Here is a 21,684-nt window from a genome sequence, read left to right as displayed (position 1 = left end):
CTCTACCAGATAAGGTGTTGCCAAAGGTAAGCAACTCTTTCATCTGATAGACTTCTAGATGCAGATTCCTCACCTTAGAATAGATACCCAAGCAATATCTCCCCGAAGGTATGTCTGTGAACCCGATTTAGACTAGAAATTACTGAAGGACCAAATGGGCAAAGTGCCCATCCCGATGGGCTTGACTGTCCAGGCAGCAGTGGTTGGTGAACATGTGCCACGAAGCCCACATCCCAGCCTCACAGATGTCCAGGACTGGAACTGTGCACGCTAACGCAGAGGTTGCAGCCTTTTCTCTGGTGGAACAAGCATGCAAGCCTTTTGGGGTTGCTTCTTGGCCAATGTGTAACACACTTTAATGCACAGGCACTATCCACTGGAAAATCGTTATTTTCTGCACGATCTTCCCTTTCTTGGCTCCAAGATACCCCATGAAGAGGTGATCATCCACCTGGAACGGCTGTGTGTGATTAAGGTGGAACAACACTCTTTTTGGGTCCAGCAGGTAGAGTCTCTCCTCTTCTTTAGCGGAATAAGGAAAAAAGGAGGCAAGGTGATGGACTGGACTGCATGGAACGGGGTGACTACCTTCGACAAGAAGGCTGCTTGAGTCTAAGGACCAGGTTGTTTGGGTAAAAAGAAATGGATGGAGGCTGAGATGATAGTGCCTGCAGTTCACTGACCCTCTAGGCAGATGTAATCACTACCAAAAAATCCATCTTAAGGGTGAGGAGCCCAAGAGGGCAGTTATGAAGCGGCTTAAAGGGAGCACACGTTCAAAAAGTAAGGACCAACCTGGGGTCCCTTTGAGGCATAACAAAGGGAGCTGGAGGAAACATGTACTAAAGACCTTCAAGGAATATATTTACAATAGGGGACTTGAAAAGGGAAGGCTGTTAAAACGCAAACAACCCTTCAATGTGCCCAGCCATTCTGGGCTAGGATAATAATAAACAAAAAAGCTTGGGAATGGGTGCAGAAAAAGGATCAATTTGTTTGACTGTACACCATGCCACAAGGTTGCTTATACTGCAGGCAGGTACCGGTTGGTGGAGGGACATTGAGCTGCCAGAACAACCTTACAGACTTCGGGCGGATGGTCAAGAGTTGTCAAATGCCACTGCTCAAACTCCACGCATGAGGGTGGGGCGTTGAAAGGTTTGGGTGGAGAACCCTTCCCATACTGAAGAGAGAGGACATCCTTCCAAAGTGGCAGCCTGGTGGGAGGACCAACAGCAATGCTCAACAGCTTGGGATACCAGTCTCTCCGAACACTAAGAGGACTTGGACCTGAACTTTCCTGACATTCTTGAGAACTGTGGGCAGGAGTATTGGTGGAAAGGTGTACAGGAGGCCTGAGCTCCAGTCAAGACTTAAAGCATCTCAGAGCAAGAGCTGCCTTGTAAACTCCAGCACTTACACTGTGCGTTATTGGCAATGGCGAACAGATCTAACCAATACACTCCCAAACTGTTGAGATCTTGCACCACCTCTGGTCGGAGACCCACTGGTGAGACAACACGCGTGATCCATTAGGCATCTTTGGCTGAGTTTGTCCAATCTGGCTTTCAGAGAGCGTGCCAAATGTTGAACCACCAGAGAAATGCCCTGATGTTCTAGACATGTCCAGATACGCAGAGCCTCTTCACAAAGGGCCAACTACCTCATCCCGCCCGTTGGAGTACCACATGAAGGTGGTGTTGTCTATGAACACCTGCACAAGACTTCCGTTGAAGGATGGTAGAAAGGCTTTCAATGGCAACCGGCTCGCTTGGAGCTCCAACAGGTTGATGTGGAGTTCTAATTCTGCCAGAGATCAGAGTCCTCTGATCTCCACCTCTTCCAGATGGCCGTACCAGCCAAGGAGTGACATGTGTGTCACTACTGTCAGATCTGGTTGGGGAAGGGAGAGGGGTCTGTTGATGCCCCAATCTTAGTTTGTCAGCCTCCACTGCAGATCTTTTGCAGGTCCGTCCAAGTTCTGGACTATGTCTGAGTGATTACCCTGATGCTACATACACTGGAACTTCAGGTCCCACGCAGAGCCCACAAATGCCAACAGGCATGCATCACAAGCAGGATGCAGAAGGTTATGAGGTCCAGCAGTTTCAGAGTCACAGGGATGTGGAATTCCTATAGCCCGACGCCTGCAATATATTGTTGGGGGTCAAGGGCAACAAGTTTATGTTTATTTTAGGCCCAAACCCCTCCAGCACAAACCCTTTGTCTGCCAGTTTACAAAGAAGGGAACCGTCTGCGGTTGAGGTAATATGTGTGTCCATATAATAATGCTCTTCAAACTTGTTGTTATGGTTTATTAATGAAAAGCCTTCATTATTAGAGTGAGAGCTGTAAATAAACATTAAGGACACACAGCACTACTGACACTGGGTCCAGTAAAAAAAAAAAAAAAAAAAAAAAAAAAAAAAAAAAAAAAGGGAAATTTGTACACACGTTTGAAAAGTTTGTCAATATGAGGCTCAGTATAATGCTCCCAGAATGCTCTCTGATTAGATGCAAATGTTTGTAGAAGCTTGTAAACAAGAGTGATGAGTCTTTGCTTTCAAAATAAAATGTTCAGAAAAAATCCAAGTAGGAAAAAAACAAAATGTTTCGCTACTAGGACACTTTAGGTGCTATTTCTTTGAAGCGTCATTCAGTAAAATGCGTTGATGCATGCTAATATTTCCCAAAAAAACTCCTAAAGGAAAATCAGCCATTTTCAACAAGATTATGGAAAGCATGAAAATAAACAAGCACTGGAAAAGCCAAACAATCCGACATTGTTTGTGAGTCTTTTGGTTTAGTCAATGGGTGTCTTCTTTGACGTGGCTTTTGTATCATTTTATTGTTTTGGGAGCTGCCAGCCCTCACCATTGTAACAAACACTGGCAAAAAGAAAATAACATTTTTGGTCTCAAAAAGCACACACTGCTGCCAGTGGCGTAACAAAGGCCCCGCAGCCCCCCTAAGCACAGCACCTGCCCTGCGTGAGAGGGGGGGGGGGGGAGGGGACATCCATGTTCTTTGCAGGGGAGCCCCCTTCAGTTTCTTTACGCCACTGATTGCCACAGTAGTTTCTGCCACTGAACAAAACGACTGTGTCAATATGCTCTTTGTGGAAAAGCAGACTGCGATCACTCACAGTAAAGCCACTCGATTAAGAACACAGAGAAAGCCAAACAACCTGTACGGCAGGAAGTCACACAACTAGGTCCTACACTCAATTCAGTAAGTCAAATATTTTATTAAATGCTAATACTTATGGTCCATAAAAGTGCTCAGTGAGATACTACTGACCTAACCAAAGGCTCCTCTTAATAGTTGACATCTGCCAAAACTAAGACGCTACCACATATGCACTATGATGAGGACAATTACCACACAGGAAAATTTTTGATGTATTTACATGAGTCACTGCAAAACACAGTTCACAAAACATCAGTTGCATAATTTTCATCACTCGACAACTTCTTTACTACACCACATACCTGCCCACAGCCACTCCTACCTCAACCCAGTTTTTTGGAACGTAATCGTGCATTGTCACTTACTCACACTTGCCAACCACTCAAAACCCCTCAACTGTAGTGCCAATCTAATTTACAATATAACTCCCGCTCATCCCAAGCTGTTCACACCACACCCCTGCTCGGTCACCCACATACCTACTCTCTTATAGCACCAATTATGTAACTCACATTAATCACTTGTTCATGATATGGCTCACCCCTTCTACCATTCACTCACCACACCACTTGGTCTCACACAACACCACTCAGCCATCTGCAACTTTAAACACTTGTCACCATAAACTGATAACATGACCCACAACCCTTATTAACTTCGGAAACCATTGACTCAATATTATTACATACAGCATTCTATTGCAATACCAAACACACAGAGCAAATTAAATAACGCTCACCCAGGTCATCACCAGTTAACTCTCTCCCAAACATTCAGCTGCATGTAACATTGGTCATCCTCGGAGTATAACACTATTCAACGCACACAAAGAGCACCACTTAGACCACAAATCATTCGCCCTCAGTTTGCTTACAGAACGTTCTTTCAGTACTATTCACTCACATTATCACCTAAGCACAATATATCTTGCCCACACTACAAAAGACTTTGTGAATCCACACATTACTTGGGCACAGAATGCACATTGCTGGTGCTCATGATCTGTCCATTCACAGAACCATTTTCATCACACATTCATCAACAGTAACCTGCAATGCCACTCATCTATAGCATTTAACGTCTCAATCTCTCACAACTCTTACCACTCAACAACTGCATCTTACACAGCCCAAATACCATGTATTTAATAAAAGCTATTCTGCAACACCAGTAATCTTCACCACACACAATCAACAGCTCATGACTTCAATCCAGTAGAAAAGGATACTTTATTGAATAACAGATAACTGCAGCTGGTGTTCCCTCTCCAATCAACATGCAACTGCTGCCAACAGAGAACTCCCCACAGTCGTAATACGCAAGAACCTTAGAACTCTAACCTCATAACATTCGAAACTTTAAAGATACATATCTATTGCTCAAAATGTAATATGCAAATACAACACATCTCTTTCCCTTTAAGAGAACAATTTGACTTGTTTGAGACAAATATGTATTGTACTAGCAGTCCACAAATATAATCACTTAAGTATTTAGGTGGTTCTCAATGCCTCGGCAAGCTATATCCTCTACCACTCCGTTCAATAGTCATGTCTCCTACACCATCTCAAATTTTTTCTCTAGCAATATGGGCTCTCCTTCCTAGAACATCACCATCCTCCATCATCATGAAACCCGGCAACCTTCCTCATTGTTCATCTTACCACCATTCCCCTTCCCATCTAAGGCCACTCTCCTTAAATTCCATAGCTCTTCATTTTCTAAAACCACAAATCCAACATGTACTTCTTTTACTCTATATGGACCCCGAAATTTGATCAAGCCACCCTCAACACGTCCAGGTTTCACCTTCACTAAGTCTCCCAATTCAATCTTCACACCACTTTCGCGTCCAGACCTATTCTCACAATCATCCTCTCTTTGGTTTAATAACATTCTCATCCAGGCTGGTATTTGCTTTGCATCCCCTCATCACATTGAATGGGATTCCATTTGTAACTACATTCTCTGTGGTTTGATACGTCCAAACAAGATCACACACTATTTTTCTTACATCACTTCTCTTTTCCAGTGCCATTTATATCACTCTTTTTACGATATGGTTTGCTCTCTCTACTATCCTGTTAGTCTGGGGATTATAGTGTGCTGTTCTAGCATGTGTGATACCACAAAAACTTGTATACTTTGTCATCTCTTCTGACATCAGTTGAGTACCGTTATCTTTCTTTTCCTATGGCTACTTGGCTTACTTACACTGCATCATAAAAGTTGGCTCCACCTTCTTCCTTGTCAAAAGTTTCAACTTTTATTTGGTTTACCTCTTGCCAACGCAAAGGAAATCTGCTTGGGCATTTCTCCATCCCGGTAGGTATTCTATCCTGTATTGAAAATCTTGTAAAAGGGCTGCTAATCTTGCAGACTCTTTACCAGCACCTCCAGGTGACAGAATCTTTATTAATGGTTTATGATCTGTACGTATGATCAAAGAAAATCCCAAAATACATCCTGAAATATTCTGCTGCCCATTCAGCAGCTAATACTTCCCTCTCTGTGGAGGACTAATTCCTCTCAGTATCAGTCAAGGAGCGGGACGCAAAAGCTACTGTTTCCTCTCCATTTTTGTGTAATTGGGATAATACAGCACCTAAGCCTACAGCACCTGCATCAACTGTCAATACTGTCAATACTGTCAATACTGTCACCACTTTGGCCGCACATATGTCACTCTAAGTTATCAAAAGATCTTTGTTCATCTTCTGTCCATTTAAACACACATTCCTTTCTCAAGAATTTTTTTAATATACTCATTTTTTTCTGCAAAAGTCTTTACAAATTTTGCATAGTATTCAATGAGCCCAAGAAAGGACCTCAACTGGTCTTTGTCAGCTGGGACAGGCACCTTTCTTAGGGCTTCCACAAGATCTCTTTTTAGTTTGATTCCCGAGGCTGACAATGTATAACCCAAGTATTCAACCTCCTTCACACAAAATTTACACTGCTCGTAAGTGTCACACCAGCTTATGCTATTCTATCCAAAACTCCTTTAAGCACCATATTATGGCTCTCAATGGTTTCTCCAAAAATCAATATACTGTCCTGGAAATAAACAACACCATCAATTCCCCTTAAGACTTGTCCCTGTCAACACCAGAACAGTACGCGCTCTATTGGCGTAAAAAAATGCAAAAAAACATCACTTTCAAAATAACATGATTCATGCATTGTGCTGATATGTTGTATTTTACCCTTTTGCATTGCAGAGTTCAATCCTAAACACTTATTCTTAATATGTTTACAAATACTGTTTCTTTGCAAGGTATTGCTACAGGTTTTCAGAGTGGGTTAGGGTGTGGCCTCTTTCCAGGGCCTTCCAGAGACTTTCCCTGCAACATGCCTGTGCGTGGTTCTGGGCTATATACTCTATATAAGGAGAGTCAGCCCAACTCCCAGTGCTCACTATTCAGAGGTTCCAGTGCAGAAGAGCAGCTATTTCCAGAACTTCAGTTCCAGTGGCCTTTTTGATCTCCCAGTTCTGCTTTGAAATCTTCATTGGTGCATCTTGTTCCTGGGTGGTAAGACGGTAGTTTGGGTTTATTCCCAATACCGTTTATTTTATCTAGAATTATCTCATTCTAAGATCTGATCGCTTATTTATGTCAACAATTTGTTTTAAGGTTATAAAAAGTGCACTCGAGCATTTTTGTTAAAGTGTGTACATGGATGCTTATGAATCGGCAAGAAGCGCGGTTCGTTTATAGTTTTGAAACTCATGTTACATTGCACGCCAGCGTTTATTGACATGCGCGTTGAGGTTTACAAATCGACAGGATGCGCGATTTGTCTGAAAAGCTTTAAAAAGGAAAAACTGTGTAACATTGCACGCCAGTGTTTATTGACATACGCGTGGATATTTATGAATCAGCAGGACGCGCTATTCTTTTGAAAAGCTTTGAAATCTTGAGTTGCATTGCGCGCTGGCATTTATTGACACATACATGATTGATCACGAATCGTCAAGAGGCGCGGTTCGTTTATGAAGCTTTAAAAGCTTGTGATACATTGTGTGTTACTATTTATTGACATTTAGAAGAAGGTTTTGAAGTGGTACGATGTATAATTCAATTTAAGATAATTTCAAAACCTGTTGCTATTTATTGTGCAACCATTTCTTGACTTTGCATGGTGGCATTCGAGTCAGCAGGACATGCAATTTTTTACTAGAGTTTATTTGTTGTGAACTGCATATTACCATTCCAGGATAATTGCTTAGTACAATTCGAGTTGATAAGTATGGGAAATATTTCTTGAACTATTGAACCCATTGAAAAATATTTCTTCTCTAGTGTTTTAAGAGTGTAATCTGTGTTGAAAACATTTCAAGGAAAATATATATAGGATCAGAAGTTCTAGATGCAATATTATATGCTCCTATTATGCATATTCTTGTTATTCTAATTCATGCTTGAATAAGAAAAGTTTTATTTGAATTAATCTTGATTCCATTACAGGTAGCTGATCATCACAAAATCTGTTCATTTTTAAAACTGCAATTCAAGATTGCTCATATTTTCTGAAAGACTATGTTTATTAATATTTACTTCAGGTTATATTGTGTGTTCTAACCTTTTTTCCCATTAAAGGTCTCCTTCCCAGCAGTACCCTTCCTAATCCCCTCTTCCCCTCTTGAACTCTCACAGTCTCTGTGAATTGTCTATCAGAGTCTTGGAGCTGTTCATTAGAGGATGTGTTGGGAACGTGCGCAAACCTCGAGGATCTGGTGACTCTGACAGTCCCATCATCCTTTGAAAAACACTAGCTGCCGACGATAAACCAAACGGCGTTCTGTTAAATTGAAATACACCTTCAGTTGTAATAAATGCAGTGAGGTTTTCGGAATCTCGATGGAGCTTAAGCTGATGGTATGTGTTTCTCAGATCCAATTTGGAAAAAAAGTACCCCCTTTCAATAATAGCACTAATTCATTAATGTTAGGAAGGGAATAGTTATCCACTACAATGTTTTGATTTACAGTGTGCCAGTCCACACAGAACCTAAAATTACCATCAGATTTGCTCGTAATCACAACTGGTGATATCCAACTTGATGTTTCATTTGGTTTAATAGTTCCTTATTCAACCATATCCCTGCATCCGTTTTATTTCCTGTCTTGCGATAATCGGTACTTAGCACACCTTATGCTGAACTGGTATAGCATTTTGCTTGACAATTATCTTATTTACTTAGTTCTTTAGTTAACCAATTTCATTGGACAATACTTTGTTTGCACCATCCACAATTTTCTCCACAGTCACCTCATCAACCACCATAATTTGATTTGTTGCTCTCGGATTGCTGATCAAATGGAGATCCTGCCTCGCTACTACTAATAAGTAGTATTCTCAGACCAACATTTGTTAGGCAGGATTAAAAGGAGTGAAGTAGTGGCATTGCAAGGCTGGTAGTTCTCCTTGTTGCATGTTAGCATAGTGCTGTGTTTGGAGAGCAGAGTCTTCTCTTAGGAGTGTCAGGAAAAGCTAGTAAACTGTAAGCTGTGGAGCATGGATGTAGTTTCAATGTGATGATGCATGAAATGTTGGAGTATTGTGCTGTGTATAACCTGGGAGTTGATTACAGTTGGATGAAGAATGGGGCCCTAACAGGACCTATCAGGCTACAGCTGTATCCTCAGGGTTTAACCTAAAATGAAGAATTTAACTCCTACATAACGGACTCCAGTCTTGAGGGGGCTCTTCCCTTCAACTACAATATTTAAAAATTCTTTAGAGCTGTTAATTTGTAGCAGGATAAGTGGCAATCATAGATTCTCCTGAATTAATCATGCAGTCATCAAGAAGTAACAAAAACATATCATACAGTCATCATAGAAGAATGGAGTGAATTTAGGATGGTAAGCGGGGAAACTACCCTTTTCTGGATACTCTTTCATTTACAATGCTCCAAAAAAAGTGAATCCATGAAACGCTAAAAGACTGCTTGCCTATCTATACAGTCATGGACAATTTCATCTGTTAAAAAAATTAATTTCCTTCAACCATTTTCCTATCCCCTCACTGTTGGACACATCCCAAAGCTTTTTGACTATGAAGACCCAAACATCCTTTTCAAAATTCCCCCTCTTTTTAGCCAATTCACTTAAATAACACGAACACATGTCCACTACTCCCAATATCAACTGACGAATGTCCCTTTTTTTTTTTTAATCCATTCCCAAAATTCTATCCCTTTTACAAGCATTACTAAACACACGAGAACTGAGGAGTACAAACTTACCACAACTAATTCACAAGGAAACAAGAAAACCCGTGTTACTATTATACTATTTATCTTTAATGATACTCTTAGGTTCCAGAGTAACATGCTATTCACCAAAGCACTTCAATGCCTCATCAGGGATAGTAAGCAAAATAAAAAAACAATTTACAGTTAACAAAGATACCTTGCTGCAAAGCTTTGAAGATACCCTAACAGCTCCCCCCTGTTGTTGTCTTCTTGTTTTCTCACCAAAATGCCAATGAAGATTTAAAAAAAACAAAAAACTAACAGGCTGATATGTAGAGAGAATGCTGAACCCTCAAGTTGGTGCATTGGCTCTACACACAGACAAGAGATGTTTATTGTTGGCCAGTGGAATGGTACTCATTTTAGCTACTTTGGAAGGATGAAACACTGAATGAACCTGCCAGAATTTAACCTGCGACCATGGGGGTCAAGCACAAAACTCTTGGGAGTACACATTATTTCACTGAACCAAAAGACATAGCTGAGATTCAAATGAAAAGCAAGCAGACACCATCATCCGAAAGGATCACAAGCCTGTAGGCATATACAACAGGTAAGAGGGGGCTCACCATTATCCACATACCTGATAATCCAAGTCATCAATTCCAAAACGTTCCCGAAGATTCCTGAATACTTGAGGGCAGTACTCCTTGAACTTAAAGTGACTAGGCAAGTTCTCACTGTGGAAAGAAAGAAAGAAAATTAGGAGTCATAAAAAATGCTTGAATATCCACATTGACTACATGCAGGGACCACTTTGGTATCGGTTTCTTAAACAGAGCCAGGCTACCCAGTGGATTCCCACGAATTTGGAGGAGATGAAAAGGTTTTTGGGTCTGACTCTTTTGATGGGGTTGATAAGGAAGCTGTCACTGGCTTCTTATTGGTCTACTAGTCCCTTGATGGCAACAGCTATATTTCCTCCAACCATGAGTCGTAATCGGTATTTGTTTCTTCTGAGGATGCTGCATTTTGTTGACAATGCATTAGCCTTGCCATGAGATCACCCTGATTCTGACCGTCTTTTTAAGATTAGGCCTGTACTTGATAATTTTGTAGATCGGTTTTCAGAGGTCTATGTTCCAGGTAAAGAAATAGCTGTGGACGTGTCTTTGGTCCTGTTCAAGGGTCGTTTGGTTTTTAGGTAGTACATTCCTAGAAAGAGGGCATGATATGGAATTAAATTGTATATGCTGTTTGAAAGTAGTACAGGATATGTGTATAGTTTCTGTGTCTACACTGGCAGGGATTCCAGTATTGGCCCCCCCTGGTTGTCCTCCCACTTTTGGAGTTACTGAGAAAATTGTGTGGGAACTTGGTAGACAACTGTTCATAAAGGTCACCATTTTTATGTAGATAACTTCTACAATTGAGTGCAGTTGTTCAAGGACTTGTTTAGAGTGGACACTGTTGCTTGTGGCACAATTCGTTGTAACCGGAAGGGCTATCCAAGGGAGCTTGTCTGTAAAAAATAAACTTGAGAGGGGACAGTGCAGTGCCTTGCGGAATGATGAGCTGCTGGCTTTGAAATTTTCAGACAAGAGGGATGTCTACATCCTAAGTACCATCCATGATGAGAGTACTTCCCCCCGTGACTGTCTGGGGCCAGGTTGCTGCGTTGCGCCAACCTGTGTGCATTTTAGATTATAGTAAGTACATGGGAGGTGTAGATAGAGTTGATCAGAGGTTGGAACCTTATACTGCTATTCGTAAGTCTTACATTTAGTATAAGAAGTTAGCAATTCACCTCTTCCACCTAGCAACTTTTAATGCTTTTATTGTGTTTAAGGATAGGTCTCCAGAGTCAAAGATGACATTTGTGAAATTTCAGGAGTCAGTGATAGAGAGCCTTATTGTGGTGAAACAGGCAAGAGTTCCTAGAGAAGCAGTGGTGGAGGATGTGGCTAGATTGAAAGATCGCCACTCTGCTGAGCACATTCCTCCCACGCCAAACAAAGATTTTCCAGCTAAGAAATGTAGAGTGTGTGCTCGAAGAGGTATCCGGAGGGAGACTCAAATGTACTGCCCAGATTATCCTTCAAAGCCTGGGCTGTGTGTGGATGGTTGTTTCAAGAATTACCACACCCAGAAGAATTACTGGGAACTACCATGAGTGTAAACTGCCTGTTTTATATTTTCATGTGTTCAGTTTCATGGCTGGAATTTATGTCATGTACTTAATAGGAGCTTTTGTGTTGGTAGTTTTGTAATTATTTCTAATTAGTTAGTGGTTGGTTTGTTTTTAAAACAACAACAAAAAAAATGCCATTGTGTGTGGAGTGGCGCTTGGCTGACGGTGTACATATTGACTTGCTGTTGGCTAATGCAACACACTGCCAGCCAAACGCCAGTCCACACACTCCAATCAGCTGGTGTGATTGCTGTATCAGGCATGTGGGCGTATGTAAGTGATGGGCCCTTGAGTGGCGCTGTCGATGCGAGTGCTGTATTGTGCAGGGCCCGTAGCTGGCAGGGTGAATGGTCTTATGCATGTCATGTATGAAAGATGTGTGAATGGACTGTAAAGCGGTTGGTGCCATGCCGTGGCTTTACAGCTCACGAGTTGCGAGTCAGTGGTTCAGTTTTTTGGCCTTTCAATTATTAACAGTGCATTTCATTTTAGTGAAATCTCTTGTTAATAAAATTTGATCCACTGAACCATAACTCACCCTCGTGCCAAATCCAATCAGTATGTGTGGTAAAAATGACAAAACCTGCTCCGCTGTAATCAGTCGTCGCAGCACACCTATGACACGCTAGGTGTCTCGGGTAGGACCCCGATGATGAAGCATGCCACCAACTTGGTTGGTGGATGAGGGGTCTTTTTAACATAACCCAAAGTGTGTTTCTTTTCACAATTTTAGTGTTTGGAACATCACATAAGTTTGTGGACACACCAAAATGATCTATTGCAAAAAATAAGTTTGGGGGGGGGGGTGGGGGGACGGGTGGCACCCATGTTTTTGGTCCCGGTTGCAGCCTTCATCTAGGGAAACCTACAAACCCAGACATGTTTTAAAAATAGACACCTCAAGGAGTCCAAGGAGGTGTGGCTTGCCTGGATCTCCCAACATTTTCTTACCCAGACTCCTCGGCAAACCTCAAAATTTGCTTGAAAAATCATATTTTCCTCACTTTTCTCTGTAGGATCACCGCTGCGGCACAAATTTCCACCCACCCAGCGTTCCCCTCAGTTTCCCAAGTAAATGATGCCTCACTTGCATGGGTCCCCAAAGCAGAGTCAGCCTAAGGATGTATAAAATAAAAATAGGTGCTTATCAACTCGCTGTGCTATCCCTTCAATCTCTACAGGTTGTTGGCATTTTTCTGTTGCAGGCACCTGGGCCACCCACACAAGTGAGGTATCATTTTTATCGGGAGACTTGGGGGAACGCTGGGTGGAAGGAAATTTGTGGCTCCTCTCAGAATCCAGAACTTTGTCACCGAAATGAAAGGAAAAAGTGTTTTTTTGGTCAACTTTTGAGGTTTGCAAAGGATTCTGGGTAACAGAACCTGGTCAGAGCCCCACAAGTCACCCCATCTTGGATTCCCCTAGGTGTCTAGTTTTCAAAAATGCGCAGGTTTGCTAGGTTTCCCCACGTGCCAGCTGAGCTAGAGGCCAAAATCCACAGCTAGGCACTTTGCAAAAAAACAGCTCTGTTTTTTTTGTGAAAATGTGATGTGTCCATTTTGTGTTCCCTGTCGCGGGTGCTAGGCCTACCCACGCATGTGAGGTACCATTTTTATTGGGAAACTGGGGGGGGAACACAGAATAGCAAAGCAAGTGTTATTGCCCATTGTCTTTCTCTACATTTTTTTTCCTTCCAAATGTAAGACAGTGTGTAAAAAAAGACATCTATTTGAGAAATGCCCTGTAAATCACATGGTAGTATGGGCACACCGGAATTCAGAGATGTGCAAATAACCCCTGCTTCTCAACACCTTATCTTGTGCCCATTTTGGAAATACAAAGGTTTTCTTGATACCTATTTTTCACTTTTTATATTTCAGCAAATGAATTGCTGTATGCCCGGTATAGAATGAAAACCCATTGTAAGGTGCAGCCCATTTATTGGCTCTGGGTACCTAGGGTTCTTGATGAACCTACAAGCTCTATATATCCTCGCAACCAGAAGAGTCCAGCTGACGTAACGGTATATTGCTTTAAAAAAAAAATCAGACATCGCAGAAAAAAGTTACAGAGTAAAACGTGGCGAAAAATCGCAGTTTTTTTCACCTCAATTTCAATATTCTTTTATTTCAGCTGTTGTTTTCTGTAGGAAACACTTGCAGGATCTACACAAATGACCCCTTGCTGAATTCAGAATTTCGTATACTTTTCAGAAATGTTTAGCTTTCTGGGATCCAGCATAGGTTTCTCACCCATTTCTGTCACTAACTGGAAGGAGGCTGAAAGCACAAAAAATAGTGAAAATGGGGTATATGTCCCAGTAAAATGTCAAAATTGTGTTGAAATTTTTTTATTTTTTTTATTCAACTCTGCCTGTTCCTGAAAGCTGGTAAGATGGTGATTTTACCACCGCAAACCCTTTGTTGATGCTATTTTCAGGGAAAACCACGAGCTTTCTTCTGCAGGCCTTTTTTCCCATTTATTATTTTTTTTAAACAAACTTTTCGCTGTATTTTGGCTAATTTCTTGGTCTCCTTCAGGGGAACCCACAAAGTATGGGTACCTCTAGAAGCCCTAGGATGTTGGGGAAAAAAAGGAAGCACATTTGGCATGGGTAGCTTATGTGAACAAAAAGTTATGATAGCCAAAAAAGGCTTGGAACAGGAGGGGAAAAGGCCTGGCAGCGAATGGGTTAATAGAGAAGGAATATTGTCACTGTTTATTTTTTCCCAACACTTAAGAATACATGCGTGATGATAGCGTAATAATGGATACATAAACAAAACTAGGTGTTAGGGATTTAAAAAAAAACAAAAAAAAAACACTAAGTGAGCAAACTAGAAAGGTCTGCTCTCGACTGATAGACCAAACGTAATGCACTGTGCCAAATGGCTCTACAACTAAGCTCTCCAGGCTCGTTTTTAATTAGAGTATATTGTTGCCCATCTTTGTAATGCATCCCTCCAAGCTCTCTAGCAATCAGATTCTGGAGCAAATGAGCAGCAACAGGTTCCTTGCCTGTATCAACTTGTTGTCATCCATGTCATCTGGGTAGCCGTTACCAGTATCACATTCAGCAAAGGGAGTGGATATATGAAAAAGAGAATGAGAATTATGTTTCAGACTGCCATAGAAAACTGCCGTCACCCAGAGCCCTAAGGCCTAATAATAGCTCTTATATTCTAGCTTCTTCACTGTGGCAATAATTAATGTTGCTCAAAACTTGTGATCTGGTCTTCTGAAGTATTTTGCAACAGCCAACAGTCCTCCCTTTCCACCACATCCATTCTATATCTATATGTCTTCAACGCATGAGCTTGAAGGGTGAACACATCAAAAAGGTTCAAACCAAGTTAAGGACCCATTGAGACATGATGAATGGGTTTACGTAGAAACATGCATTGAAGTATTTTCTGAAAACAAGTCACAACAGGTGGCTTAAACAAGGAGGGCTAATCTGGCAACCATAAGAAAGCCGAAATGGCTGAAAGATTCCATTTAACTGTGCCCAAAGCAAAGCCTTGCTGGGATAAACATGAAATAAACAATACCCCAGACAAAGAAGCAAAAATAGGATCAACATGCATTTCAGCACACCAAGCCAAATGGATGTCTCTCAGCTACAACACGTTGATGTGAAGCTGAGACTCCACCGGTAGACCAGAGTCCTCCAATCTCTACCTCTGAAAGATGGCATCTGTCAACACTGTGAAGTCTAGGTGAGGAAGGGTGAGTGGTCTACTGCTAACCCAACTGCGAATCATCAGCAACCATTGCAGGTCTTTTGCAAATCCCTCCAATATTTGAACCAGTTCGGACAGATTCTCCTGATGCTGCATCCATTGTGACTTCAGATCCCATTGCACAGCCTGCACATGCCAGCAGGCATGCTTTACCAGCAGAATAAAAGGAACCCATGAGACACACCAGCCCCAGAGTCAGTCTCACCAAAATCCAGGCTAGACAAACCTCCGAATCATAGCCTGAATATCCTGGACTCGCTCCACCAGAGAATAGTCATGGAAATGCACTGTGCCCAGAATGGCTCTGATGAAAGGGAGCTTCTGAGAGGGAGTCAAATCTAACTTTAGCATGTTAATAGTGAACCCAAGCAAATGCATGAGGCATGCCATAGTCTGGAGTTGGGGGAAAACTGTCTGGGGCAAGCCTGTTTTCAACAGTCGGTCACTGAGGTAAAGGAGAACTGAAGCACTGACCTCTGCAGATGGGCTTCCCCACCGCCATCACCTTTGCTAACGCCCAAAGGGGGCACTGGTAAGCACAAAAGGGAGCACAGAGAAGTAAATGTGTTCTTTGCCCACTGTGGACTGCAGGTAAGGAGTGTAGACAGGCAGGACGAGCATATTGAGATATGCCCTCAAGTCCAGTGCTACTATCCCAGTCTCCAGAGTCAAGGAAGTAGTTGAGAGGGCGTATCTCTAGTATAGGATGGAGGCCTCCGTTCTCCTTCTGCACTAGAAAGAGGGAATAGCAAGAGCAACCTACTTCTGATGTCGGTACCCTCTCGATGGCTCTTTTGGCCAAAAGAGCCTGTACTGCCTGACACAGAGAGAAGTGCCCACCCCTCCCATCCCCCCCCCGTCAGCCGATCTGAGGATACTGCCATCGGTAGGGGATTTTTGTGAATGGAAAGGCATAACCCAGGGGAACAATTCGGAGCACCCAGTTGTCCAAGAGGAAAGACAGCCATCAGGGCAGGTGGTGCGGGATTCTTCCACCAACTGGTTGCCTGTGATAAAGAGAGGGCATATTAAATGTGTTTGGAGACAGCATCTGCTTGGTGGTGGTGGACTGGGCATATCTGACACTAAATACCACGAGGCATGTGGGGACAGCATCCACAGTGGTGAAAGCACTGGGGAGCCTCCTGGTCAAGGTGGCAGGGCGGAAAAGGGCACAAACGGTTGCCCCTACAGTACCCAAAGAAGGAATGAAAAACGCAGAAAGTGGCTGGTGTAGGGCCGTGGAGAATCCCAACAACCTGGCAGTGGTCTTGCAATTGTTAAAGTGTCAAGCGCCAAATATGCCTTATTGGTAAACAGGCAACTGCATTGAAAGGCAAGTCCACAAAGGATGCCTGGCCATCCACTGAAAAGCGCATTGACCTCAGCCAGGCGTGGTGAAGTGCCATCAACAACAAAAAAAACACTCTACCTAGCAAGCTTGTTGTGTCCAGTCTGCAGCATACTGCAAACTTTGCTGCGTACCTACTATCAGCAATAGCCTGGACAGTATGGTTCTGGCCTCCTCCAAGACCATGGGCAGCACTTGCGCAGCCAAGTTCCAAACTGTGTGGGGATCCCGGCTTAAGAGGCATGCGGTGCTTACGGACCACAGAATAAGCCTGGTAGAAAAGAAAACCATCTTGCCAAAGGTAGCCGGCCTCCCTCTTGCCAAGGGTGTCCAGCTTCTTGGATACCCTATTTGGTGGTGTGGAAGGGAGCACGCCAGGGTTAACTTCGAGGTGGAGGCCTGGACAACAACACTTTCTGGAGAAGGGTGTTGTGAGCGACAAACAGGGTCCCCAGGAGCTGGGGGATGGTGGTGGCCAAAAGTCCTGTGCACAGGAGCGCCTGTGTAGGGCTTGGCCCTACCCCCGAGCAGGACAACAGTGAGGGCTTCATTAATAGAGGGGAAAAGGTTCAGTGGGTGCCCCCCAGGTTGAAGCAGCTCTTTAAAGACATTAGTCTTGATTTCCACAGAGGGCAAATTAAGGTCAGGGACCTCAGCCACCCTTCTAACCACAATGGCAAATTAAGTCCCTTCCTCTGTAGCCACAGTGGGAGGAGATACTAGACCAGTGTCAGAAGTGTCCGGACCACTGGCACCCAACAGTTCCTCATACCAATTGCCCTTGGCCAAGGGCTTTTCTAGCAAGCAAAAAAAAAAAAAAAATCTTTAGCAGGGTAGATTTTTTTTTTTTTTTAAAGAACATTATTGATTTTTTTAAATCTCATATAGCCATTAGAATTCAATACACAGGATTAGAATAGTATTGCATCCAGCAAGATACATATTCCAACATGCATTATTCCATGGAGTATGATGAAACCTCCTAACAGCAAAGTGGATCACATCTAGGCTCAATCCAGGGCAGTGTGGAAACATCTCCCACAGGGTGCACAACAAAAATACAACAGTCAAGGATATTATATATTCACTCCACTGCTAGAAATACTGTTCTATGGCCACATTGATAATATTAACCGCAGTGCAACTTCCATAAAAAAAAATAACCCCAACCCCTCTTGGTCTGCCTGTATGCTGGTCATCAGTATTGGAGCGGTCCTGTAGATTCGCTGGACTTGATGTATGAATTTTACTTGGCTAACCCAGTTGTCTTAAGAATGCGTGCGTTTCATACAGTCTTCTCAAGTTCTCACCCAATCATTCCTCTTTCACTCTGGAGGCAGAAGGGCCTTGTGTGTCCCGCAGGTCTGCAATCATAGATGACTAGGCTCACAAATCTTCCAGGCGCTCATCCCTACGAACATGGCTTATTCATGCCTCATTCACACTTGCCCCCTAGACTATGTCTTTCAGCCACACAGCATGTGTAAGGGGCAGCGGCTGTAGTCATGCAATGGCAATCCGTCTTTTTGAAAGAACCAGATCAAGAAGGACGAATTTCCGACTAAAAAGTGTTTAACAGGCAACAGGAGCAAACCCAACAAGACTGGTCAAATATCCAATTCTACCTCATACCGCGGAGCCCTGTTGATAATGTGCAACACCATAGTCCAGTAAGAGGACAGGGAGAGGCAGGCCCACACCATATGTAGAAAATCTGCTGTTTGTGTGCCACATCAAGGACAGGTGGCCGGCCCTTAGGGATAGATCGCATGCAATGTGTTCAGGGTGAGATATGTCTGATGTATGAAGTTGTATTGTAGGAGCTTAAAATGAGCGTTCCATGCCCCCTTATGGATCTTCACCCAATCCTTGCTCTGAAGCAGTTCCCGAATGATTGTTTATCATTTAAATTGCATGAGAAACACTGTCTGTGGGAGGTGAGAGCGTATTGCAAGATACAAGTGGGAAACCAACTTGTCACCCTGCCATGAACATCAAGGTATTTGATCTAGTTGGTTCATCAGGGAAGGAAGGCCAAACCTCATGCGCCAGTGCTTGATATTTTCATATACTGGAGATACTGTTCCCCCGCCCCCAAGGAGAATGAAGTCATAGTCTCCTCCCTGGTAATCAAAGGTTGCTCTGGTTAAAGGTCTCCCATGATTCACACACACCATCTTTCCACCGATGTACCGACATGGATTCGGAGATTTACAAGAAGGGTTTTGTTACCCAGAGAGGCATTTCTGGGGCATGCGGTGCATGTCGGATAACCCGTCGGACCACATCTTCCCATATCCTGGCCACCCAGCAGACTATGTTGGGGACAGCAGGGAGCACTCGCGACCCATCATTAGTCGTACCGACAGTGATCCTTCCCCATGCACATGCTGCAGTAACCTTTTCTCTCAATTATCCTCTGGCTCAAAGCAGTGTAACACATGCTGTGGTCTGCCATATAGTAAAGTTCCAGGTGGGGAACCTCGAGCCCTCCATGCTTCCACGTTTTTTGTAAAGTGGACTGTCCCAAGCGTTTACGCCCGGAAACCCAGAGGAAGCCCATTATCAGACCATCAAGAGCCCGGAAGTAGTGCCGGGGGATCTCCTACAATGTGCTCTGTAGGGCACAGAGACAATGAGGGAGGATTATCATTTTGGTTATAGAGATCCTGACCATCAGGGATAGTGAGAATTCTCTCCAGAAACTGATTAAGTGGAGTATTCCCTCCACCACTCGGCCGACGTTCCTCTCCAAGTAAGTCGGAGCTGAATGTGCTAGCTGGACCCCAAGATAACAGACTTCTCATGGTTCCCAGGGGAACCCCGCTCTGGGCAAATCCTCAGCAGGCACCCTTGCCAGTCTGCCCAGTAGGAATAATTTAGACTTATTCAGATAGACTCTTAGTCCAGAGATCTTGCCAAACGCAAGTATGTGGGTCTTTGCAAATACACCAACATATCGTCTGCATAAAGGGAGATCACATGAGTGGTCTTCCCTGGGTGTAATGCCCCATGGACCCAGTGACTGCCGCAAGGTTAATGGTAGTGGTTCCATGGCCATGGCCAACAGGAGTGGTGAAAGAGGGAAAACCTGCCGAGTGCCTCCATGTAGTCAGAAAGGATCTGACACCACTCCCCCAGAACGTACCCGAGCACATGGAACTGAGTAGAGCAAACAGACCCACCAGACCGAACTCCACACCTTAAATACTTCCAGTTCAGGGAATCAAATGTTTGCTCAATATCTAGAAGCACTAGGGCATAGTCGTCAATTTGTAAGAGCAGGGCATGGAATATATGAGCCAGGCATCTTAGGTTATGCAAGGTGTTCCGACTCAGGATAAACCCCGATTGGTCAGAGTGTATAAGAGTGGACATCTGGGGAGCAGACGAGCCGCTAGGGCACTACTAAGGATTTTCATATCCATGTTTAGCAAGGAAAATCGGCCTAAAGGCCGAGGCCACCGCTAGATCCTTATCGGATTTCGGGATTATGACCACCACCTCCTCGCGGAGGGGAGGATGGCAATCTGCCAAGTTGTAGGGCTTCCTTATTTACCTGCAACAGCCTCTCTGCTAGGACATAGCATTACTTCTGATAAAATTCTGCAGGCAGTCCATTAATGCCCAGAGTTTCTGGTGTTTCATTGCTTCCACAGCCTCTTTCTTGGAGAGTGGGGCCTCTAATATTTACCTGGATTCCCTGTCCAAACAAGTGAGCCGCACGTTCCCCAAAACTTTTAACATGGCCTCAGACAACGGGGGCAGTCGCTCTGCACAGACCTCGCAAAGATGAGAGTAAAACACTGTGTTGATTGCCCTGGGCACCTGTGTCGCCATGCAATCACAGCAGAGTGGCATTGGGGGCCTTGCAATGGACCGGTCGGACCAGTAACGCACCTGTTTAGTCACCCTTTGCATGTAAGCGTGTCTATACGCTGTATGATGAGGCTTCTCAAGTTGGTGCCAATCTTCCAGTAGTTTGGTGCGCTCAATTTGCCAGGCTTGCAGTACCTGTGGATCAAAGGGAATCACTGCCTCTAAGGGTCCTAGGTTATTTTCGTGAATCTGAGTGTCACATTCTAATTGGCAACGAACCCCATAGAAGTGCCTTTCCTGCCCGCCGCAGAATAACCTTCATAGCCTCCTAATCAAGGCCACTGTTAGTGGCTGAGCTCGAGTTGCCTGCAAGGTAAAGTGTCCGCTCGTCCGAAACTGTCTGTACAAAAAGGGACTCTGTTAGGGCCTCAGATCTAAGGCGCCACAGAGGTATCACCAGGCAACCCGGCTCTTCTCTAAAGCACACCAACAGAGGGGAATGGGCAATCGTTATTGGGGGCATAGACATTGATTAAACATAGATCAGGACCATCAAGGGTGCCTTGTAAATGACATATCCCCTCCAGATCCATGGAGTGGTGTTGATGTTTAAACGATATCACTGAGGCAACCCATATATGGGTATCACGTGCATACCCAGAGTATGAGGTCGCATAAAGCTGCCGCCTCCAGCGTTTTCATAGGCTGGGATTGCAATCGCCCCATACCAGAGTCTCCTGGAGGAGTGCAATAGCTATTCTGTAGCATCTCAAGTACGCAAACACCCTCTATGTTTCTCAAACTGAGCACGTGCCTTGACATATACATCTAGTGATTAAGTTTACATCCATAGCGTTCTTGTGACAAGTTATGGTCCCCCATCAGTGGATGGTAAGCGTAGAATTCCTTCCCTGAACACAGAAGAATTAACATTGTTTTTCCTGCCTGTCCACATCATTGACTACAATGTCACATGCTTGTTTTGTAAGGTGTTCCGGCTTTTAGCACCTCTTTGTGGGGCCTCTTTAAAGCTCTGGGCTATTTACTTTATCTGGTATTTAGTTTTATCTAATTTACTCACATACTATTGTAATAAAGCACTTTTATAATTGACGACCTCAGAACGGCACTGCACTATGTGGGTCCGCATGATCATTGGAGCTACTCACCTCTGTACCCAATATATAATC

General features: G+C 43.6%; 1 protein-coding gene across 2 annotated transcripts in view; it reads right to left on the bottom strand.

Moving 5' to 3' along the window:
- PIP4K2C (phosphatidylinositol-5-phosphate 4-kinase type 2 gamma) overlaps positions 1 to 21,684 on the bottom strand; it is a 369,084-nt gene that overhangs the window by 239,044 nt on the left and 108,356 nt on the right. For both annotated transcript variants that reach the window (XM_069230812.1, XM_069230813.1), the window contains exon 3: positions 10,034 to 10,130. In XM_069230812.1, coding sequence (XP_069086913.1) covers positions 10,034 to 10,130 — 97 coding nt within the window. The remainder of the gene's footprint in view (positions 1 to 10,033; positions 10,131 to 21,684) is intronic.

The sequence above is a fragment of the Pleurodeles waltl genome, chromosome 4_2 (genome assembly GCF_031143425.1).
Source record: "Pleurodeles waltl isolate 20211129_DDA chromosome 4_2, aPleWal1.hap1.20221129, whole genome shotgun sequence".
Classification (NCBI taxonomy): Eukaryota; Metazoa; Chordata; class Amphibia; order Caudata; family Salamandridae; genus Pleurodeles; species Pleurodeles waltl.
This window is presented reverse-complemented; position numbering and strand designations above follow the sequence as displayed.